The sequence below is a fragment of the Ursus maritimus genome, unplaced genomic scaffold (genome assembly GCF_017311325.1).
Source record: "Ursus maritimus isolate PB19 unplaced genomic scaffold, ASM1731132v1 scaffold_4, whole genome shotgun sequence".
Classification (NCBI taxonomy): domain Eukaryota; kingdom Metazoa; phylum Chordata; class Mammalia; order Carnivora; family Ursidae; genus Ursus; species Ursus maritimus.
In genome coordinates this window covers 83301072-83325673 of record NW_024426552.1, presented here as the reverse complement: position 1 = coordinate 83325673, position 24602 = coordinate 83301072, and the positions used below count along the sequence as shown (strand labels likewise).

Below are 24602 nucleotides of genomic sequence, written 5' to 3'. Positions count from 1 at the left end.
GTCTATTGATATTTACCCTGTTAGAAATGAAGACTGAGAAAAGTTTAAAACAATTTCTATTCTGTTAGCTGTTAGAGTGACGGTGTCATCAGATATTATGCAGAGTCTTAAAAATGCCTCTGTATGCTCAGGAGAGAATAGGAGTGGAAAAGACAGATAAGTTCATGTTATGAAAATAGTTTTGACCTCGTAGATCACTTGAAGGGCCTTGAGGGCATGATAGGGGTTCCAGGTCATAGTTTAAAAACCAGAATTCTAGAGTTCTATAGTATGGGCACACCTGGTTACTCCAGTGACACATTCCACCTGCATCGTGGCTTTTATGGGTTCACATTTTTACATTTGTGGTGATTGGATGATTGGTTGTTAATCTTAGCTCAACTATAGATGTCATATGTCTCATGTACATTCTTTTTGAAGGAAATTAAAATTTAGAGATTTGAGGTCCTTCAAAAAAAATTGCAGCTACTTAGCTGGAGATTGTTGACCTTTCTGGAGGTGAGAATTCCTTATTCTGTTGACTGTGAGCTTCCCTGGAGGGTGATTTGGCTGGGATGTTTCTTTGAGAACCTTAAATATTAGCATCCTAATTTTTTTCCTCTGGCCACTGGTTAGAAGACTTTTGTCATCTTCTGCCTGGAAAGTGAAGGTCTATCTGCCATCACTGGGGGAGCAGGGAACTGAGTGGGAGGAGAGGATGAGGGTGGTCTGGGCATCTGGATATTGGATATGGCCGGATATGGTCCCCTGGTTCTCCACTCTATCCCCATTTTGTTAAGCCCTCTCCCATGTTGTAGGGGCTGGGAACCTGGACGCTACAGTTGCCAGAATCCTTTGATAGGGAGATTCTTTTTCTTTTTCTTTTTAAAAAAAGATTTAATTTATTTATTTGAGAGAAGAGAGAGAGAGTGAGAGCCTGTGTGTGGGGGAGGGGCAGAGGGAGAGGGAGAAGCAGCCACCCCGAAGAGCAGGGAGCCCAATGTGGGGCTTGATCCCAGAACCCTGGGATCATAACCAGAGCCAAATGCAGTCACTTAACCAACCACCCAGATGCCCTAGACAGAAGGATTCTGATTTTGATTCTGCCAGTGAGAGTTTCAGAAGGAGAAGCCACATTGTTACTATAGCAGTGGCCCGTGCTAGATGTGGGGTTTTCCCGTCAGCTTCAGAGTATCCTTCTGGGACTCCAGGCCACCTCAGCCATGGGGGAGCGGGGATCATCTACCCAGTTTCTTACGATGCTTGTGCATCTGGATTTCCTGAACCTGAGTGGTGGTTTCTCTGACCTTGGCTCTCACAGCTCTAACCATGATTACATACCCTCTAATTCCCTATATTAAATCCCTTCCTGCTTGAAAGACCTGGAATAGTTGGTGTGTTTGGTCCACATCCGGACTGACACATATACATTACACACACAACTCTAAGTCTCCGCATATTCAGAATGGAACCTCTATCTTCAACTGAGCCCCTTGTCCCACAGACCCGAGTCCCGTGTTTTTACCTGCTCTAGAGAATAAACCTCCAGTGGTTGCCTGTGGGGGAGGGCCCACTGGGAGTAGAGGAGGGATCTGGGGCTCTGACTGCTACCTAGACGGATTTTCAAACCTTCCTTCCTGAGAGCGAATTCTCTTTTCACTCCCCTGCATTGTTCTTCCTTCAGCCCTTCTTTCACCCCAGCTTCCAGAGTTACCTGGAGCTACTAGTTCTGGAGTCTCTTGGAAATTTTGGGGTGGACGTCAGATCGGATCTTGGTTTTCTCTGCAGCAGGCCTAGCTAGGATTCCTCTTTGTTGGCTTGTCTTAGTCTTGTGCTGCTTCTCTATCTGCAGTTCGGTTTCCAGATTTTGTTGCTATGGTTGATGTTTCTTAAAAACATAATGTCTTTACTGTTCTTTTCTTTGGGTTTTCAGCAAGGAGTGAAATTGACGTATTTGCGTAATCTGCCCCACATACACTAGAATCCCGCTATTCCAAACAAATAATCAAGAAATCACTTCCTATCTCTTTTTGGCTGCTGTTGATTATCTTTCAAGTTGTATCATTTTCAGAGTCTAGGAATATCAGAGATGATGCTGATCCTGTCAGGGAGCCTTTTGGGAAAGTTTGTGTCCTCAGTTGTATTGAGCCTGGACATCTGTGTGGCTCTGAATTCTGTTTTCACTCCCCTGCATTGTTCTTCCTGTGGACTGGAATGCACTTAAAGGTGCTGCCCTTCGTTTAGGGCCACAGGCTGGGAGATGTACAATATTATCAACTCTGCCTCCCTCTCCCTCTCTTGCTTTAAAAAAAATTGTATAAAATGCACTTAACATAAATTTAACCATCTTAATCATGTTTAAGCGTACTGTTCGGTGGCATTAAAGGACATTCATGTTGTTGCATGACCATCACCACCATGCATCTCTGGAGCTCTTCATCTTGCAAAACTGAAACTCTGTCCCCTTTAACCAATAACTTCCCAGGCCCCCACCCTCCAGCCTCCCGGCCCCTGGCAACCATTCTATTTTCTGTCTCAATTTGCTAAGCGAGACCATACAGTAGTTACCCTTTTGTGATGGGCTTATTTTGCTTACCATGTTTTCAAGGTTTGTCCATGTTGTAGCATGTGTCAGAGTTTCCTTCCCTTTTAAAGCCAGAGTAACATTCCATTGTATGTGTAGACCACATCTTGTTTATCCATTCATCTGCTGAGGGACACTTGGCTTGCTTCCATTTTTGCCTATTGTGAATAAGGCTGCTGTGGGCATGCGTGTATCTCCCTCTCCTTTACTTTATTATATTTTGTTTTATTTTATTTATTTATTTTTAGAGATTTTGTTTATTTATTTGACAGAGAGAGAGAGCGCAAGCACGCAGAGCAGCAGGCAGAGGAAGAGGCAGAGGGAGAAGCAGACTCCCCGCCGAGCAGAGACCCTGATAACGGGGCTCAATCTCAGGACCCAGGGATCATGACCTGAGCCAAAGGCAAACGCTTAACAGACTGAGCCACCCAGGCGCCCCATCGTTTATTTGTTTATTTGGTCAAATGATCCCTTATTGAATTATTTTCCTCTGTAGTTAACTAGCTGGGCATTCCACAGCATCACTGTTGATGCCATCTATGAAGTCATGAAGGTGGCAGCCATCAGCATGGCAGCCCACCGACTGGGCAGTCCCACGATCTCTTTAATGGTTCCAGAGAGTTCTCTGGCTAAAGATCGGTGCCACCGCTGTCAGCCAATATTGACAATCTCATCAAAAGTGATATTTCCACTGTGCTTAATGTTTTTCTGCTTCTTGCTGTCTCTTGGTGGTTCATCGAAGGCTTTGATAATCAGGGCAGAGGCAGAAGGTACCGCTTCAATCGGGGCCTGTCTGTTCTGAATGGTCAGTTTCACTGTAATCTTTAGACCCTTCCAATCACTGGCCGCCTCGGCGATGTCATCACCAACTGTTTTTGGAGACAGACCCAGCGGGCCCATCTTTGGGGCCAGGGCAGACGAGGCACTAACTTCACCACTGGGGCACCTCAGGTACAGGACTTTGATCTCATTGGGGCTGAACTTAGGTGGCATGGTGGAGGCAGCTGGTGTCGGATGAACCCGGATTTGGGACCACCGAAGAGAGTCGCACCTTCACGTCCTCTGAGGCCAAAGTCAAAAGCTTTCCCTCTCTTTTATATTACATCCCACTAGACACCAGGTTCTGGGATAGCTTGCTCTCTCTTTATCCACGGCCCAGGCGCAAGCCCTCATCATCTCTTGCCTGGACTGTTGTACAAGAGTTTTCTTAACTGACCACCTTGCCTTCCTTCCAGTCTGTCACATTGCACCCTTAGTTTTTCTAAAACCTGAGTCTTACTGTGTCATTTCGCTGCCGAGATATTTTCAAAGCACCATTCAGGCTTTCCTAACATAGCACCTCAATCCGTTTACCAAGTTGATCCAACTTTCCTGCCAGTGCTGTCCCTTAGCACCTAACCTCTACTTACATTCCCTTTGGCCCAAGGGACTTTGTGTTCTTCGCGTGCTCCATGCTTTCGGCCCTCCGTGTATTGGCGCATGCTCTTCCCTTGGCCTGGAATGCCTTCTCCCAACCCCTGGAATGCTTTCCCCCCAGGGAAAACCCTACTGATCCTTAAAAACCAGCTCACATGTTCTCCGTAAAGCACTCACCACTCCCCTCTCCCCAAGCTGAGTCAGACACCCATTTTCCTGTGCTCACAAAGTACTTAGTACACCTCTGTCACGGTTGGGATACCGATTGTTGAGGACACGGAACGGTTGGGGTCTTGTGCACCTGTGCTAGTAAGGCTGCATCTTTTCTGTTTTTCTATCTTTTTTTTTTTTTTTAAGTAGGCATGAGCCCAACAGGGGCCTTGAACTCACTGTGAGATGGAGACCTGAGCTGAGATCAAGGGTTGGACGTTTAAGTGACTGAGCCACCCAGTCGCCCCTGTTTTTTCTATTTTTTTAAAAATCATGAACATGTATTTTGGAATAAAAAATGTTATTAAAAGTAGCCAATACCGTATTTTTATTTTGTCATAATCTAAAAAGTCGTAAACTTGACCCTTGACAAGCTAGGGAGAGGTGTCTTGGGCCCTTGCTGGGTGTTTTGTGTGTTGTGTTTCTGGGCGCCACAGGGATCTTGGTGGACGTGATGCCCCTCGGGGAGATGACGAGAGGGCTGGTCTCTGTGGATGTAGCCCCGGCCTCTGGCTGCTCATGTTCAGTATTATGGGCAGTCAGCCCAGGACTCCTCTTGTCCCCAAGCTCAGGGAAGATGGGAACAAGAGCACCTATTTTTAGGGCTGGAACAGCAGGTCAGTGCAATAATGACAAGAATTCAATGAATCTGAGCGTGCCTCGACTAGAGATGGTGCTTGAGGTGCACAAGAGTATGGGGCTTCCTGTGATGAGATTAAAAAGAAAACAGTCTGGGGGCGCCTGGGTGGCTCAGTCGTTAAGCGTCTGCCTTCTGCTCAGGGCGTGATCCTGGCGTTCTGGGATCGAGCCCCACATCAGGCTCCTCCCCTGGGAGCCTGCTTCTTCCTCTCCCACTCCCCCTGCTTGTGCTCCCTCTCTCGCTGGCTGTCTCTCTCTCTCTCTGTCAAATAAATAAATAAAATCTTTAAAAAAACCAGTTTGTTTTGTGTTAATTAGCAAGTATTCACACTTACTTAGATCCTACTATGTACCCAGCACTGCCCTGGGAGGGTCTGAGTATTTAGGAGGGAAACAGAGGACCACAGTAGAGTATGACAAGGATGTTTCTAGCATAGTGTGGAGTATGAGTGCAATTCTGAGTGTCTACTAGGAGTCAAACACAGTACTGGGTACTTTTATATACATTATCTCTTTTAGTTACAATAGTAATTGGCTTGTAAATTATAATTACTATGGTTGCCCGGTTTGACAGAAGAAGAAACTGAGAGAGAGTTACGTAGCTTGCTCAGGGACTTGTTCAAAGACTGGTGTGGGACACAGGTGGGATTTAAGCCCTGATGTGTCATGACGTTAGACTCTGAAGCACTTAGAGAGTATTAAATTTTGAACAGTGTGGCATTTACCACGTATGAATGGAGATTTCAGATGCAGGAATAATCAATAAAATCTAGAAAAGTTATTGGTCTGGACACCTGGATGGGATCTGAAAAGTGGCATTTTGGGGGAGGAAGGGACAGAGGCACGGACGTGGGACCAAGCTTGGCACATATGTGAGGAAGAGAGGATTATTTGGGCAACAGGAAAGCGAGGCTGAATCCTCTGCGGTTTATAAAGGTCGGCCTTGGTAAGGTTAGACTGATGGGCTGGCCGGTCAGGAGCCAGGGAGCAGCATGAGGACGTGGTTATTTCCTGTCCTGGAAGCCCAATGAGGACTAAGGTGGGGACAACTTGAAGAGGAATGGGGGTAGTAGGATCAGGGTAGTAGTAATATTGGGGGAGTGGTTCTTTCTTGAGGGTGATGACAGTGGGGCTAGAGATGGTGGAGTGGTGGGAATAAACTCAGTAGACATTTTGATGAATGATACAGTGCAACTTAGTGACCGAGTATGCCGCGGATGAAGGGGTGGGAGGAGCTAACGGTGACCTCACGGTTTGTAGCCCACAGATGGAGTGTATCAGGGGCGTCAATGAGGGTGAGACGGTCAGGTCCGGTGTTCGAGTGCTGCATAGAGAAACTCATGCAGGAGGCTGGGGCAGTATTTCCTTAAGGAATTAGAAATTTGAACAGATAATCATGTGGCACAAGTAGTTATAGATGGAATACATGCAGATTTTACCGTTGTATGAAATAAAATCACTCTAGAGTAAATCCGCCCCATATAGACTACATGGGCGATGGGCCCAGAGGCTGACGGCTCTTGTGAGTTGCAATTATGAAAACTTTCTCCTGATCCAACCAAGTGTTGCTATGTTGGCCCTGGTTAATTCTTTGGGTGTTGCTCAAAGTGGTGACCTGGACACTGATGTCTCTGTCCCCAGCAGTCTTAGAAATAGGCTTGGTGGTCTGTTAGTGGGATCAGTGGATTAACTGGCCAGGAGGAGAGAGGAGTGGGCAGGGGACAAGGGCGAAAGTAATTCACGTATTGGAACTCTTAGGTACAGCTGCTGGTGTGTTCCTTTGGACGTGTGCCTTTGGGCGGGTTCTACCATGGACTCTCTAGCCTGCAGCTTTGGAGGGAGCCCCAGCCGATGTGCACTATATCTCTGGGCCTGTACCAGCAGAGCAGGACCACCGACAGATCCAGACTACTGGCTGGCCATCGGTTGATGAGGGTGGGTGGGCTTTGGGGGCTGCCAGACCCTGCAGCTGCTTTCCCAGGGGTCCGGAGCCCAGCACCTTGGGTCTTGCCACTGTTCTGTCGGGGAGCTGTCAGCCTGGGACAGCCACCTCCCAGGGTCTCCAGCTGTCCTTTGGAGTTTGGGAAGTGGAGCAGGTGGAGCCTGTCTCCTCCCCTTCAGGAAAGCCTGGCAGAGCACCTGGCGCAAGCCACTTGTGCGGCTGCTCTCCTTTGTCTGCTGCCCCTTCTGCTTTCCTGGAAGGAAACAGCCTTGGTAAAAAGGAAGAAACTGCTCTTTCCCCCCAAGCCTCCATGATGTCATGGGCTTGCCCACAGCCGCCCACCTGGCTCCTTCCACCAAAACAACATCTGCTTCTCAGTGGCACTGGGCAGCATGTGGAGGGCCAGACTGGCCTGGGTTCCAGCCCCTCCCCTCACCCCGTTGCTACGTAGTAGCAGTAAGACCTCAGCAGGTATCTTAATTTCACTGAATTTCTCGGAGCCTCGGCTTTTCCCTCTGTACTACGTACCTGGCAGGTAATGATTATTGTTATAATCATGGCTTCCCATTAAACCTACTTAATATTAGCCGTCTCTTTAGTGGGATTTAATGGGGGGGGATTCTTCTGAGAAGACGGTGAAATGGGATTTATAGTGTCTTGGGGTTGCCAGGGAGAGACAGCCTGTACTTGATAATTCTGCATGAGGCTCTGCCCTGCAGCAAAAGCCTTGGGCAGGAGTGTTTGCTGACCTCCTTGGGGGGAACTCTGTGCAGGGCTATTATTCATACTCAGATCCAGCTCGTAGTGATGGGTTTTTATGGGTTAGCCTGGAAACCCAATCCTCATGTTTAATATAGTTTGTCAGGGGAAATGCATCCTGAAGAAAACCATCTCTTTTTAAAAATGAGAAGATGGGGCGCCTGGGTGGCTCAGTTGTTAAGCGTCTGCTTCGGCTCAGAGCGTGATCCCAGAGTCCTGGGACTGAGCCCTGCATCGGGCTCCCGGCTCCACTATGAGCCTGCTTCTTCCTCTCCCACTCTCCCTGCTTGTGTTCCCTCTCTCGCTGGCTGTCTCTCTCTCTGTCAAATCAATAAATAAAATCTTAAAAAAAAATGAGAAGAAATGACTATAAAATGTTTTTACCTTTGACAAGGTGGTTTCAACATTTTCTCTTTTTAGATGTAAGCTGGGAACTGCTTACGTGGACGTAGCTTTGGTTTATCTCGGCCGAAGGTGCTCACCTCAGTGTCCTCACTCTGATGAGTTTTATTTTGTTCATTTGTCCTGTGAACCTTGTAGTAGCCGCTCCTCGTGCCTTGCCAAAACCCTTCCCCAGCTGTTTGGGGGACAGCATCCTCATGGCTCCAAATACCCAGAGCAAGGGTGTGGTTTTATCCTTAGGAAAAGAGGTCCTAAGTGACAGAACCGTGGTAAATCTATAGTGTGTCAAAATGTAGTTGTTTGGACTCTGCCTTTAGCTGTCTGGGTTGGTTGTGCAGCTCTAAGGTGTCCGTGGGAGTCCCTCTACAGAGACGAAAGAGGCAAAAGTTGGAGCAAACTGGAAGAATCATTCCTACATCAATATTTCTATTTTTTCTTAACACTTCACGGCCACGAGCATGATTTATCGATGTCTATCAGAGAGGCCTGCACTCTCCTGGGATTATATGCATTTGGTTTCTTCTACTTAGTTTATTTGGATTATTTTATTTCAGTGGATTTGCTGTTGGAAGCAAGGTTTCTGGATTTTGCAAATATTGTGTTCTGGAAGTTTTGTTCAACTGGCGAGCTGTTTGAGGCTTTCCTTGCTGTCCAGCCTGGTTTTCGATAGTGTTCTTTCCTCATCATATTTCTCCTTGCTGTGGATTGCCTGCTTGCTGCCCTTGATCTCGAACCTTGTTTTGCTTTCTTATTGCACATTGGCTTCCCATCTGCCTGTACTTAATTTTTGCATTGAAAAACTCTTGTTTGTTTGTTTGGCTCTAGAAGCCAGAATGTACTGGGGGTCTGTGCTCTGGTCATTGGAATATTTATAGGTACCATTCAGATTGGAGGTATGTGAGAGGCAGAATTAATAGGCAGGTGGTTGCTTGATGAAAGCAAGAGTTGAGCAGAGAGAGTTGGGTCGTCTTATGAGTCTAATGAATTAAAACAGGAGTTGTCCTTGATTCTACCCTTTTCCACATACCCCTACCTCTAATCCATCTTCTTTGCCCAGGGGCTCTATCCTAAAGTTATAACCTGTGTCTGCCGAAGTTTCCCAGTCCCTGCTGTGAGTCCCCTTCTGCGACTTCCTGCCACCTCCCCCAGGCTGAGCCACCATCTTGCCTTGTTTAGACGAGGGCTGTGTAAAAGAACTTTCTGTGGTGATGGAGTTGTTCTGCATCTCCAGCCACATGAGGCCACTGAGCACTTGCCATGTGGCCTTTGTGTTTGAGAAACCGAACTTCTAATTCAACTAATTTAAATTAATTTAGAGCTAAATATTTCCATGTGGCCAGAGGTAGCGTGGGTCTAGACTGCATAATAGCTTCGTGACCATATATTCTCTTGGCCCCCACCCTATGGCTCCCCCCAGTAGCCTGGGTGATCTTGTAGTAGGATGTAAATGTAATCAGAGTACCAATTGTGCTTGACTTTCTTTCCCTCTGCTGAATCAACTCCTCCTGCCCCACACTCCACCAACTTCTCTAACCCCCAGAGAAGACATCACAGCCTCATTCTCCTTCATAGCTTTTTCCCACTCCACACAGATGATCGATCTCTCAATACCCTTCTGTGAACACGGAAGGCATCTACCTGGCCTGGGGTACAGTGCCCTTGCTTTGTTTCCTTTCTCTCTTGTCATCATAGTCTCCTCTGTCTCCCTGAGATTACACTCTCCGTCTCCTCTTTTACTACTGTGTTCCCAAATTTCCTGAGCTATACATTTTGAGATAATCTTAGTGATTTCAGATCACACTTTTACTGTATCAAGAATATACAGCTCCTTAGAGCTAGTTGGTTGCAAAAACCTAAAGAAAGCTTGGGTTAAGAAAAGGGAGCATTTGAACAACTGCTCGTTCTATTATGTATACATATAATTAGTTTTAAACACATTTGGTTAAGAAAAATTTTATTATTTTTTACATTTAAATAATGAATCAATTTTCCTGAAGAAAAATTAGAAAATGTGAAAGACAACATGAAGAAGACCATCCCACGTGATGTCTGCGTGCAGAGATGACGTCACACGCCGTACAGGGCCAGCACGTTGTGTATATTGTAACGTCATACGTGCTGTTTGGTTACTTGCTTTTTTCGCTCAAAAATACCATGCAGAGCTTTTCCTATCAGTAAATACGCATTACAAATAAATTTTAAATGGCTGAAGGGTGTTACAGTTCATGAATGTGTAAATTACTAAAGAAATCTGTTCTTGGGCATTCGGGTGATTTCCTTTCACTGCTACAAGTAGCTAGCTCAGTTCATTGCTTTTTCTTTCCTTTTATGTATTTTTTTAAAATCAGTGTTCTAGAAAATACTGTGTTCTTGTCCTTTTTCATCTCCCCTTTGCACGAGTGTGTGAGTCACAGCCTTCCTTGGTGTTAGTATGTAATTTGTCCTGGACATGGATTTGTTGTGACTCCGTCTACCTACATCATGTTTCTCTTTGCGGCAATGACCGCTTGTTTTCCACACTGTTCTGTGGTTATAAAAACAAGTGTTACGCAGCGACTCTTTCCTGAGTGCACTCTTCACACAGGCTCGCTCTCCCTTCCTGTCTTCCAGCGGAGGCCGGTCTCCAAGAACACACCATCGTAAACAAAGTTCTCTGAACACCTACTGATTGACAATGTGGTGTATTTTTATTTAAAATGACTGTTCACTTGCTATTCTGAAAACATGTAACCTTGACCTTTATGTTCGCCTCGGTTTTCATATTCTTTTAAGAGACAGCAGTACAAAAAAGGTGACTTTGTCCTTGATGTTACTTCTGAATAGTAGCTAGGATAATACAATGTACAGTAATAAATGAATGTCTGTGTGTATATCATGTTTATACTGAAATGCTTTGAGGAGTGGGTTTAAGCAACGCATGGGTTTCTAATGTTGCTCCTCTCTCGTGGTGTGATTGTGGGGTGGGAGACATTGTCTCAGGGGATCATTATAGAGCTTTCAAGAAGTCCTGAATGGTATTTCTTGACTTCCTTGCAATTTCAGGTTTCTAAGTCAAGTCTTGCATGTTGGTCAAATTTCTGTTCAGTGCATAATGAAAATGATCGGTCGAATCTTATTTAGCTAAGAACATGCAGAGAAGCGCTCTGGCTGTTCTGGGCTGGGTGGCCTCGGCAAGGAGGAGCCAGATAGGGTCTAAGGTGGGATGAAGAACCAGTGAGGCTGGCTTGGTCACAGAAAGTAGGGGAGCTGGGGTAACAGGGTTCAAGTGTCCAAGCTGCTGAGAGTCTGGCTTTAGCTGAACAAACCTGAAAAACTAGTGTTCCTGCAGATGCTTGAGGCTGGTTTTCTATGCAAGGCCATCAGCGTTCTCTTGATGATCCTCATTGTTTAGTTAGGTCAAAGACTTGAAATGGAGCCTGTGCTCGGAAGTGTCTTACATACAGATCAGAAGGGCACTGAGAATCAGTTCCAGAGAGAGACTAAATGCTGTAACTGAACGACGAATCACTACACCAGCTTTGCCACTCAGTCCGTAAATGTTTCTTCAGTTCTACTCTGTACCAGGTACTGTCATTCAGAAATGACCGTGATGTGGGGCGCCTGGGTGGCTCAGTCGTTAAGTGTCTGCCTTCGGCTCAGGGCGTCATCCCAGCGTTCTGGGATCAAGTCCCGCATCAGGCTCCTCCGCTATGAGCCTGCCTCTTCCTCTCCCAGTCACTCTGCTGTGTTCCCTCTCTCGCTGGCTGTCTCTCTCTCTCTCTGTCAAATAAATAAATAAAATCTTAAAAAAAAAAAAGAAAGAAATGAACGTGACGTGATTTCCCTGCCCTCAAGGAGCGAATGTGTGATTCAGGATCTGAACGTGGTGGCCTGGAATGAAGGAAGCCTGGGTTTCTCACAGCCACACCATTCAATAAATGCGATGGTAACAGTTAGGAAATACAAGTGGATTTGGGGTTAAGGTCCAGCAGCACACGGTGATGAGTCAGGAGATATTGGGAATTGGTCATGGGCACGGGCTGGCAGGTGACAAGTGGCAGGCGTGGGCTCCGGGGGGCTAGTACAGTCATGGAGGCATTGGTGTATGTAGCTGGTTTTTGAGGTGCGCTGCTCTGAAGGTCTGGGGCCTGACCCGTTGTCTCTGAAGGTCCTTGAAACTTTCTTGACCATGAGACATTCTTAGAACTGTCTTGTCCTCAGCAGTTCTAAGAATGGGGCGTGGACATGGCAGCCAGTAGCTCTAGGCCAGTGCTACTCAAGTGTGGTCAGCTGACTGGTTCCAAGAGATAAGTACCAACATTGAGAGTAAGCATTTAGAAATTTCTATAGCAACTTGACACTGTAGCCACATCCAATGGATTAGTTTGTTTGAACAGCGTGTAGACCCATTTGGGTTTTGTGGGACTTACTTGTGGGAGTAAGTTCACGTCTGGCTGGAGCGGGGACTAGTCACATGCAATGGGGTCACATGTCTTTCCTTAATGAACAGAAACAAAATGAAATACAACACAAAACAATGTAGTCCTTCATGATAGTAGTTTGACACACACTTCTTTGGACCCAGCACAAAGGTAATGGGAGGTAAGCCTGTCAGCCCCAAGGTGAAGAACTTGAATATAAAACCATTGATGACGTTGCAGCTTCATTTCAGGTTTTTGTCAATGAACAGACTTCCCTTCCTCTCTTCTCTTTCCTCCTTGTCATCAGCATATGCTTTTTTCATGAACATTACTTTTCTGTGCGTACTATATACAATTCTGTACTCCGTCCTATATATACGACTTACAATTCTTAATATTTACTCAGCCATCAAAAAGAATGAGATCTTGCCATTTGCAACAACGTGGATGAAATTGGAGGGTATTATGCTAAGCAAAATAAGTCAATCAGAAAAAGACAATTATCATATGATCTTACTCATATGTGAAATTTAAAAAACAAAACAGAGAATCATAGGGAAAGGGAGGGAAAAATAAAATAAGATGAAAACAGAGGGAGAGAAACTATAAGAGACTCTTAACCATAGGAAACAAAATGAGGGTTGCTGGAGGGAAGTTGGTTGGGGAAGGGATAAGCGGGTGATGGGCATTAAGGAGGGCACGTGATGTAATGAGCACTGGCTGTTATATGCAACTGATGAATCACTAAATTCTATCCCCGAAACTAATACTACACTACATGTGAACTAACTTGAATTAAAAAAAAAATCTTGAAAAAAGAAAAAAAGAAAAATAACATTATAATATTTTGTTGTGTTTATATGCCACAAGTTCTTAGCTCCTCTGTTTGGGAGCTCTTTTTCCTATTATAAATAGTGCATCTGTGAATATTTTTGTGCAAATTAGGTTTTTTTTTTTTTCTCTGTCTTTTGGGTTCCTGAAGTCTGTACCCAAAGGAGAAATACTGTGTCAAAGGGTCATAGTTGTACTGATCTCTAGAGAGATGGAACCGATTTACACTGCGACAGTATACATATATAGGTTTTATCTGTGCCTTCAGGCTTTGTAATTTTAATACTTTTGCTAGTTTGTAGGCATGTACTTGCCCTGAGATGGTTGTAATGTCCTTATTACTTCAGGAGGTAGTGAGAATGTGATGATTTGATTTTAATATTTTCTCATAATTAAACTACACGATCTTAAGAGAAAAACTTACCAAGTTAAGCCTGAATGCTGACGTCTTGAAATTTTATCAGTTTTTACGTAGTTTGGATATAAACTTTTCTTCATTGTACTTTACATCTTTCCTCATTGTGTTGTGATTGGTTTTCTCTTTGTTTATTTTATTTTGTGGTGTAAAACTTGCTCATTAGTGTTTACATTTTTATACTCAACTACTCCATTTCTCTAACCCAAATTTTCTTGGCCAGAAATTATTTTCCCCTTCAGAAGTGGGATAAATATGCTCTTCTGCTCTTTTCTAGCTTTTTAAATGCTTATCTGTTAGAGCTCTCTGGACCTTATTCCAGTGTTTGGTATAAGATATGGATCAAGGTTAATTTTGTTGTGTACTGATATCTAACTGTCCCATTAACTTTTATCAGTGATTTCCCCCCATGTTTATGTTTCTTGTGGTTTGACATATATTAAGCAGTTACCATAGAATGAATATATTTTTGGAATCTTCCTGCATGCTACAGTTTATTTAAAGAATTATTGCAGTATATCTGAATTTCATTTGTAACCTGTTTTAATTTAATAAAGCACTCTACCATCATAGCTTGAGAAAAGCATTATTTTGTATTCTGCCCTCTTATTCTTCAAGTTGTATTTCACTGTCAATTGGTAGTTTTCTAACCTGCATGATTTCTTTCTTTAAATTTTTAAAATGTTTTTAGAGAGGGAGAGAGAAAGTGAGGTGAGGGCAGGGGGAGGGGCAGAGGGAGAAGGAGAGAGAGAATCTCAAGCCAGACTCTGAACTGAACGCGGAGCTTGATGTGGGGCTTGATCTCACGACCCTGAGATCGTGACCTGAGCTGAATCAAGAGTTGGATGCTCAACCGACTGAGCCACCCAGGTGCCCCCTATTTTTATTTTTTTCTAAAGACATAGTGCATCACACCTTAAGACAAAGGACACGGGACACTAAGAGAGAGGCTCACCCCAGTCTCTATACTCTAGTGCAGTTCCTTTTCTTCTCGTATGTATTGTGCCAGCACCATTACAAAACCCACGATGTGACCCTAGTTTCTGCAGTTTTAGCACAGTGCTTACACAAAGGAAGGTCCTGCCCGATTCTGTGGCTGCACTTTCCCCCACAGGAAGGCAAGTGCTTTACGGTATTTTCCGGGGCAGTAATCTTAGTGGGGCTGTGGCTGGTTAATGAGAGCATGAAGTTGAGGGTTTGAAAACTAAGAATCAGCTCAGCTCTGATCCCAGGCTATCAACCAAAGAAATTGCGAGAGAGAGACTTGCGAGCATAGACTTGTCATCACTAGTGAAAGAAGGTGTTCAGAGCACATGGCATGGAGGACTGCCTTTGAATGTGAAAGAAAGTGTCTTAAAGGACCAATATGTAGACATTAATGTGGCAAGAGCGAAGAAAGCATGGATCAGTAGACTGAAGTGTTTGTTCAATATGGGGTAGCTTTTAAAGGGATTTGGGCCTCAGTGTGTCCTGACATTTTAGTAGAGCTGACAAGTCCTGTGGGCAGTGTCTCCATCTCTGAGCCGCTCGTGGAGGGACACACACGGCTTCAGAGGCCAGCCACGTGTGGCATGGAAGAGACCGAGGACGTTTGTCATAGAATCCTTCCCTGTGTGGGGCCATTTGCCTGTGAATACTAATGCATTTCCCTCACCGATTATGGACTTTGTGACAATATCAGGTGACCCCAGAAAGTGAGGGTGAATGTTCGGGGTATATTAAATTTTTTAATCAAATTCCCTAATACGTCAGAAACTCTTGGCAATGAAAATTAGCAAAGACTTTATGACTACTTTAGAGATTACTTTATAAACTCTTGCATCATATAGCTATTCTGTATTTTTCTCCAGAAAAATGCTGTCCTTGAGCATTTTTCTTCTTCCACTTGCTAATTTCTTGGTGCTCCTGCTAGTTGCTTAATATATTTTTCTGGTAGATTAATATTTGTTGCCCCCAGCCAGTGTGGTTGTCAGACTCACTGTTTTTTTCCTTCTGCTTATTTCCCCCAATTATAAAATAATTGAGATAATAGGAGATACACGTGGCACACAGAACTGTAGCTCATAATAAATAATTGGTATTGTTTATATAATGCTTCAAACAGCACGGCATGTATGTCACCCCCTTTGAACTTAACGAAACCCTGTGAGGTGGGAATTATTGCTGCAGCCATGCTTAGCAAGGAAAGTACCGAAGCTCAGAGACTGAATGACGACCTTTAGGCCACAGAGCTCATTAGTGGCAGTTCAGGACTGGTTGCAAATCTCATATTTTCCCTGGTATATCTTCTAGTTTGAATTCTTTTTGATTGAATTACATTTTATTGGAAGAGAATGGAAATGTTATTTTTTAAACCACACGATGTGGTGCTCAATTTAATGGGCCTAATGAATAACGGACCATTATAGTGATGTAAGTTTTTTAAGAGTTATGACGATGCAAAAAACACGTCTATTTAAAACTTTTGAAAGGATTTAATCTGCTGATCAAGTGAATATAATACGTTGCCTCTGGTTGAAAAACTTTTCTAGTTTTATTCAAATGATCTCATTTAAAGAGAAAAAGTTATCCAGAAGCATAAGCTACATAACTCTGAGTTTTCTGAATACTGTATTATAGTCAAATTTTAAAAATTTTATTTGCAAGATGTTTGTTGCCAGAGTATAAAATTGAAATTGATTTTTGCCTATAAACCTGTATTCCATGACCTTGCTAAATTCATTTATTAGTTTTACTAGTTAGTAGTTTGTAGATTTTTAAGGATTTTCCGTATTGACTATAATGTTATCAGCAAATCGAGACCATTTTACTTCTTTCTTTGTGATCTTTATGCCTTTTTCCTTTTCTTGTCTTATGCAACATATTTGCTACAGTAATAGGCACATATCTGAACTAATGCTGCTATAATATCCTCATTGTGATAAGACTCCTTTATATCTGGCTTATAACCATAGATACAGTGTTGGAGAATTTTATTAGAAACTTAAAAAATATACAATCTGGAGTTATTGGAACTCAAAAATTATTTTTCATATATTTGTAGTGAACATCGGTGCCTGTTTTGACGTTGAATTTGTGCTCTACTAAAATGTAATGTAAGGAATTTTGATAGGTCCTTGTTGTCAATTCTGATAGATTTTAAAAAAAAATTGTTTTTAAAAAATTATTTGGTGTGGGGCGCCTGGGTGGCTCAGTCGTTAAGCGTCTGCCTTCGGCTCAGGGCGTGATCCCGGTGTTCTGGGATTGAGCCCCACGTCAGGCTCTTCTGCTGGGAGCCTGCTTCTTCCTCTCCCACTCTCCCTGCCTGTATTCCCTCTCTCGCTGGCTGTCTCTCTCTCTGTTGAATGAATAAATAAAATCTTTAAAAAAAATTATTTGGTGAGGTGAGACTGACAAGAGCTTAATAAAAATCCACTTTCATTGAGGAAAAGATGGCTAATTTTATAGATTTTATTTATTTATTTATTTGGGGGGCAGAGGGGAGAATCTCAGTTAGACTCTGTGCTGAGTGAGGAGTCCAATGTGGGGCTTGATCTCATGACCCAGACATTATGACCTGAGTTGAAACCAAGAGTCAGACGCTCAACCGACTCAGCCACCCAGGTGCCCCAAGGATGGCTAATTTTATATGCAAAATTTATAGAGAAGCATATTAAACAAAGTGAGAGAAAGAGGAGAGATGAAATTGGGATAGAAACTCAAGCATCTAAAATGTGAACAATATCCTTGACTGTTCATTGTGCCAATATGTCTGTAATTAAGTAATATTCAAAATGTGGCATAGAAGGATAAAAAGAGAAATAGCTTTAGTTTAACGGACACTTCCAAGCTGTGTGAACTTGGGCAAGTGACTTATCTTTAGTTCTTTTATTTAAACTGTAAAATGGAAATAAGAATAAGCAGCTTGCGGTATTATCAGGATTAGAAATAATATATGAGAAGCACCTGGGGCACATATCAGGCATGCAAAAATATGTAGCTATGAGGACGCCTGTGTGGCTCAGTCGTTAAGCGTCTGCCTTCGACTCAGGGCGTGATCCTGGAGTCCTGGGATCGAGCCCCACATTGGGCTCCTCCACTGGGAGCCTGCTTCTTTCTCTCCCACTCCCCCTGCCTGTGTTCCCTCTCTCCCTGGATTTCTCTCTCTCTGTGTCAAATGAATAAATAAAATCTTTAAAAAAAAAATCTTAAAAAAAACCTAAAAAAAAAGCTATGATTATGATAGGACTCCATCCTTTATTATTTACTCTAAGTTATTATTGATTTATTAATTTGTCACAACTTATTCATGGGCACCATCAAATATCATGTGACCCCGAAGGAAGGGAAGATTATCTTTGAATGGAAGAACCCGTCCTGCTAAAAGAGTATATACAACTTCATGTTCCTGGAGACTTGCACCCATCAGTGAGGGATTGATAAACCATTGCACTGGTGGTAGTCGGATCACTTGCCAAGCTTCTATCTTTCCCTTATCGTCCTTTACCCCAGTTTGGAGACTCAGACAAGCATGTTTATTTCTCAGGCCTCTGAGTCTCCCATCCAACTGGGAAATTGTGCACAGCTGTCCGGGGGCACCTGGAGCCTGGGGTTGGAGCGGGAGCTGCTGCTGCGGGTGGCCTTGGACCCCAGAGGGTCATCGCAGGTGACTACGGCGGCCAGGTGGCCTTTTGCCGGGTCTTGTCTTCATCTTTCACCCTCCTTCACTTCCCCTTTTTGTATCTAAATGACTTGGTGAGGTATCCGTGGCTAATTTTGTCACCTGTCTCTTTCTCCTAGAATTCTGAAGGTGGACTCTATGTATGCATGAATACATTTTTGGCCTTTGGAAGGGAACATGTTGAAAGACATTTTCGAAAAACTGGACAGAGTGTATACATGCACCTGAAAAGACACGTGCGAGAGGTGAGACACACGCTGGGAGAACTGGCCTTGATATCTTTCCTGTAACATTGTCAAGCTGTGCCTTATTACTCCAGGGTTTACTCTGCCCACGTGACTTCTGATGCCCTTTGATGATGGGAAACAAAAACGTAGCCGTTGACAGAAATTCATAGGTTTCCCCAAACCCTACCTTACCCAGTTTAATTTTTCTCTTCCTCTGAATTTCTCATTAGTGTTAACAAGACATGAGTCGACTGAAGGAAAAAAAAATTAAGTTAAAAATACAGATAAGTACACAAAATAATGTCAGAAATCCCCAAATCAGAAATGAAAAAAATATTTGGATATTTTTGCTTCAGACTTTTTTTTTTTAAGCAAGAGAAAGAGCTTTCCTGAAAGCTCAAGTCCCTTTTGTTTCCCTCCCCAGTAGTAACCATGGCTGCGAGTTTGTTCTCATTCCTATGTACGTCATTATATCTTATTTATGTGCAGATAGTCATGAACAGTATGTAGAAGGACTTTATGTGGTTTTAAGTTGTAGATAAATACTGTCATACTGTTACCTATAATTCTGTGTAGAGCTTTCCCTTTTCATGTTGTTCTTGAAGTCTGTCTGTGTTGCAATCCATCTGAATATACTTAATTCATTTTATGATTTGTTTGCTATTCCCTCTTATGAATACCTTGTCATGTATTATCCTGTGTCCTACAGATGAACATTTAGATTGTTTCCTTTTTTTTCCGCTTCTACAAATGATGCAACCATTAAATATCTGGAAGTGGTAATGTGGGAGTGTAGGGGTGCTTATCTTCATTTTGACGAGGTATTACCAAATCCTTCCCCAGTGGGGTTGCACTGATTTGTACTATCTGCTATGATTATCAATTTCTGTTTTCCCACACCCTCACCAACACTTGGTCAGATCTTTGATTTTTGTCAACCTAAGGCCGCAATGTAGCATCTAAATAATTGGCATTTCCTTCTGCAAGGATCAAACATCTTTATATATGCCTGTTGGCCGTCCTGGTTTTCTCGTCTCTGATTTTCCTTTTTTCTTATGGTCTGTGGCTTGACTTTTTGCTTCATTTATGAATTATTGTGTACAGAAGTTTTGAATTCGATGTTAGTTTTATTAAACCTTTCTTTTATGAATTGTGCCTTTTGTATCTTATCTAAGAAATTGTTGCCCAACTCAAGGTCATAACGATATTTCTTTTAAAACTTTTGTTTTTGAAGTGCATGCGTGTTTGCATGGGCGTATGTGTGTTTTGACATTTTTGGACTTTAATCTGTCTATAGTTTATTGTTGTATTTGTATGAAGTATGGGAATCTGTTTTTTATTTTCCTTACTGGTAACCAGTTGTCCTGCTATTACTGGAGTAGTGCAGTCTTTCTCAATGATTTATAGTACCATCTTTTTTAATATTTTAACTGGCCATTTGTCCTTGGGTCTGTTTTGGGGCTCTCGGTTCTTTTCTGTTGATCTTATTTTTCTGTCTCTGCACTGGTGCAGCAAGCCTTGATATCTGGTAGTGCAAGCACTTTTTCCAGAACTTCCCTGGGTCTGGATGTTTATTTTCCTATGTAGATTTTAGAATCAGTTCATCTACCTTAAAAAAACCTACTGAGATTTCGAGCACGATCATAGTGAATTTGGAGATTAATCTATAATCCACAGCATCGGGTAAGCTCCGCGAAGGCAGGGACTTTTGTCTGTTTTGTTCAGTTCTGTGTCTTCAGCACTTAACAGTCCGAGCACATAGTAGGTGCTTCATAAATATTTATTGAATGAGTATTCAAAATGTCATATCTCTCTGTTTATTCAGTTCTCTTTGTCTCCTTCAGTACTATTTTGTAATTTTCAGTTAAAGAACTTGTATTTTGTGAGATTTTTTTAGGTACTCTGTAATTTTTGTAACTGTTGTTACTGCTAATTTTTACTTCTTCATGTATTTTAATTGGTTATTGATGATGTTTGGGGATGTGATTAATTTTCAAATATTGATTTTTATACTTAGCAATACTGTTCAGCTTTCACTTCAGTCCTAATAGTTTGTAGACTGTGTTGGGACTTCTAAATAGTCAACGCTGATTTGAAGTTCATCTGATCGTTCACCCTAGCCTACCTAATATGTTCTCTGTTTAAGTTCCAGACAAAGGAGAGATCCCCAAATTGGACAGTGGGCAGAGTAGGAGGAAGAGGAGGAAGAAAGGCCAGGAGGTCAGATAAGCCATCAACTCAATGATTAGCTTTAAAATAATCAAATGTTGGCCTGATAGTACATGATTTATATTCACTGCTCCTGTTATGTGGGACCTAGCAATTCTGAGGAGGTACGCTTTGTCCCGGACATATGTCTTAGTGTAAAATGATGAAGTGTTAGGAAACCAGGGGGGAGGGAAATGAAACCGAGGCCCCGAGGCTTGAGATAATGTGCTCCCAGAGGTTGTGGTAGAATCGCAGAATGCTGATAATCTGGTGTGGTTAGCTCTGCCTCTGAATTTTTCGGTTAAATATTTCACTCTCTGACCACAACCCTCTCTCGGTGTAGCTCTCATTTATTCTGATTTCACTCTGTGGTTTTCCCTCCTTGCAGTTTGTAGGGCCGTGACTTGTCCAGGTGGCCACTTCCCCTGTTTGTTGAGACTGCTTCTCAGGACTTGAAATGTTCTCTTACCACTGGTGCCCTCAAGGGATGCTTATACCCTTGTCTTGCCTCCTCGGAGCCAGGGCCAGGTATGCCGTCAGCATCATCCTGGCTTCCAGGCGCACACTGCGAGCAATCTGGCACTACCGTGGTCTGGGGCCATGTCAGACTCCTGGCATCCCCCTTCCGTGGGGCCCACTCACTGCCCAGCGAACCTGGCCTGCAGCTTCTCCCACTCCAGACTCTGGATCAGTCCTCAGGGCATTACCAGAGTGTCCCTCATCATTCTCAGAAAACGATTTGACTTGTACTTCCCTGAAACAGGGACCCTGGACAGGAACTGCCTGAACTCCCGTCTTGCCTCCTGGGAACTCATTGCCTCTGGTTGCCGCATCCCAGCAGAAAGCTATACTCTCTCTGTCCTCACAGCTCTGTTTCTTCCTCAGAAACCTGCTTCTTCTTTGACTCCCTTTTCTTCAACATCTCCCTCTTCTGGCTTTTCCATCCCACCTTAAAAAAGAACACATCGCAAAACTGTCCCTGTAATTTGTGTCCTCTTTTGGTCATCCCATCCCTCAATTATAAAGTGTCTTTAAAAGCTTTCCTGTTCTCATCATCTCTCGTATACCTCGCTGGAAGTTCAGCATTGCCGTCGGGTCGATCTTCCTGCTGATCCACTCAGACTGCCGGGGCTGCAGTGACTGCTGAGTTGTCATGCTTGGTGGATACGTTTCAGCCCTGATTTTACTTGACTTTTTGAGTATTTGAACTTGTTTGCCTCTTGGAACTGCTCCTGTCCTGCTTTCTTTGGCACCATTCTTTCCTGGCTTCCTCCTGTTTTTCAGGCCACCTTTTCTGACTTTGTCTCACTAGCTATCTCTTCATTCATTTACTCCTTAAATATCCATACTTCCCAGGGTGCCTTTCACCATCTTTCTTCGAAAGCTGCTCTTCCTCATCAGCGTCGTCTATATTCTCGTTTAACCGCTGTCTCTGAACCGATGACTTCCTGATCAGTGTCTCTCCAGAGCCAAAGATCTGACCGTCTGACTCTGATGTGGCTTTACCTATTTGAACACCTCGTAGGTACTTCAAGCTCAGTGTGCCCAGACTCAATGAATAAGCCTCTTTCTCAGGGTTGTCCTTCGTCTTGAATTCTGGAGATGTAGAAATCTTTTGGATTGTTCTTTCATTCTGTGGCTGGTTGGTGACCCAAGTCTAGTTATTTGGACCTCCTAAATGGCTCTTCAGTCCAGAAGCCACGGACTTCAGTCCATCCTGTCCTCTCCATCCTGCTGTTTTTGTCTGAGGGTTCATTATCCCTTAAAAGGACTAATGCTCTAGCTTCCTGACTAATCTTTCCTTCAGAATTGCTGCCTTCCATCCCACCTAGCGTGCATGCTGCACCCAGAGTGAGCTTTTCTAATGCATGCATCTGTGCATCTGTGGGACTCTGAAGCTTAAATCTCTGGTATCTCCTTTTGTTGCAGGATGAAGTCCAGATTTTTTTCCATGTGATTGCAAGGCTTTCCATAGTCTGGCCCTTCTAGCCTCTCTGACTCTACTTTTACTCCACCAGCTTTGTGCTCTAGACATATCAAACTACTTCTTCCTGAAATACCTTTGTACATACTGTTTGTTTTTTCTCCCTGGGATGCCTCATCCCATCCATATGCTACCTGTCCATTCATCCATTAATCATCCAACCATTCATTCATTCATTCATCCGTCGATCCATCAATCCATTCATCTGTGTGTCCACCCATCTTCCATCGATTTATTCATCCATTCATCCATCCATTGAACAAAATTTGCTGAGCAGTTGCTAAATGCCAGACCTGCTCCTCTTCTTACCTGCCCACAATCTCCACCTCCAGAACTGTCATTTCCTCCTTATGATCCTACCTTGTTCACATAGCTCTTAATACTCACCAGAGTCAGTTGTGCTATTTGTTTGCAAATATGCTCCCCTACTTTGCTGGTGGGCTCCTCAAGGGATGGACCATGTCTTCATTCACTTTGCAGCCTCAGTGCCACCAGAGAGCCTGACCCATGGGCATAGTCATGTTTGCCGACTTAGGAGTTCCCATTTCTCAAACCCCATTGATTTCTAGTGGAGACTGAGGCAGGCACAGAGGCGATGGTCTTTGGAAGGAAGACCCAGTGGGTTTTTTTGTTTTTGTTTTTTCTGAAAGGAAGTGGATCTAATCCAAGTCTAAGGTGCGAATGGCAGAATTAGGGAGAGCCTCGAGTTCTAGCCGGTCTTCACGCAGCCCCTCTCCTTCTTTCTCCCTCCACCATCGTGCAGGAATGGAGGAGACGGTGAGGTTGGAACAATTAAAAGCATGCCCTAAACTTCGGCAGAGAGATTTCCAGTTATCTCCAGGACTGTCAAATGTGCCTTTGGTACAGGTTTTATTTCATCCCTTTTTTGAGGCAGACATGTGGTGGGGAGAGGAACAGCGGCTCGGAGACCTTGGAGGAGAGGGATTCCAAGAGAGGGGACGTGAATTTGGTATCGGTATTTGGAGAGACAGGTTTTTGAGCTAACGTGTTCAATCATTTTCACATGCCTAAGATGCGAACTATAAACTTATAGTAAAAGCTGTAAAAACTTAATGTGAGAATCGCAAAGGTGAGTCAGCCTTCAATGCCAAGTAATAAAATGTGGCAAAGGAGACTTAAGACTGATAATGGAATGAACTAAAGCAGCAGCAAGGCCTTGACGCTGCCATAACACGTGGCCACTTGGAAAGATGCCGGGCTTTGACCCTCACACCCTGGTGTGCTGGCAATGTGCGTTTTCAAATAACTGAGAGGACAAACAGTGTGGAAACAAGAGTTTGGTCATTTGAAACAAAAAAATTTTTTTTAAAGATCTTATTTATTTGAGAGAGAGAGAGGGAGCACAAGGGGGTGGGGAGGGCGTGGAGGGACAGGAAGAAGCAGACGCTCAGATGAGCAAGGAGCCCAATGTGGGACTCACTCCCAGGACCCTGGGATCCTGACCTGACATGAAGGCAGACGCTTAACTGACTGAGCCACCCAGGCGCCCGAAACAAAAATTTTTGTAATCGTATTTGAGAGTAAAATTTTGTGTGTGTCCGAAGGGTAATGAATGATTTCTTTTGCATAACCACTTGATGGGTGTTTATTTCACCACTACCAGGGACTTTCACCGGAGGTAGAAAATACACGAAGCCTCGATGGCAACTAGCCATTAGTTGGTGTTCCAGAAATGTTCAGGGAGGTTAGACCAAGGTTTCATATGACCAGAACATCAGTGACTGCTTGTCAGTATTTATTAGCTCTCTCAACAGTGATTGTTGTGCATGCCCAGGACCAAGCACAGGGACCCAGTGGGTAGCAGGGGAATAAGAGAGTAAGGGCCTTCCCTCTGGGAGCCACCGTCATCTCGCCAGAGTAGTGCCAACATTGGGCACGGACTCCAGCCTCTAGGGAGCATGTGCCGATTCAAAGTTGGAATGTCT

The 24602-nt window shown here is 43.7% G+C and overlaps 1 protein-coding gene, 1 non-coding gene and 1 pseudogene across 3 annotated transcripts in view; 1 reads left to right on the top strand and 2 right to left on the bottom strand.

Annotated features, from left to right (window-relative positions):
* The window catches only part of USP13 (ubiquitin specific peptidase 13), a 105320-nt gene that overhangs the window by 4871 nt on the left and 75847 nt on the right, over positions 1-24602 (top strand). For both annotated transcript variants that reach the window (XM_040621562.1, XM_040621563.1), the window contains exon 2: positions 18357-18482. In XM_040621562.1, the coding sequence (XP_040477496.1) occupies positions 18357-18482 (126 nt within the window). The remainder of the gene's footprint in view (positions 1-18356; positions 18483-24602) is intronic.
* On the bottom strand, positions 3060-4447 carry LOC103676114 (annotated as a pseudogene).
* Positions 14477-14656, bottom strand: LOC121100556. Its single transcript, XR_005832313.1, has one exon. It is a non-coding gene; the product is annotated as a small nucleolar RNA SNORA81 (small nucleolar RNA).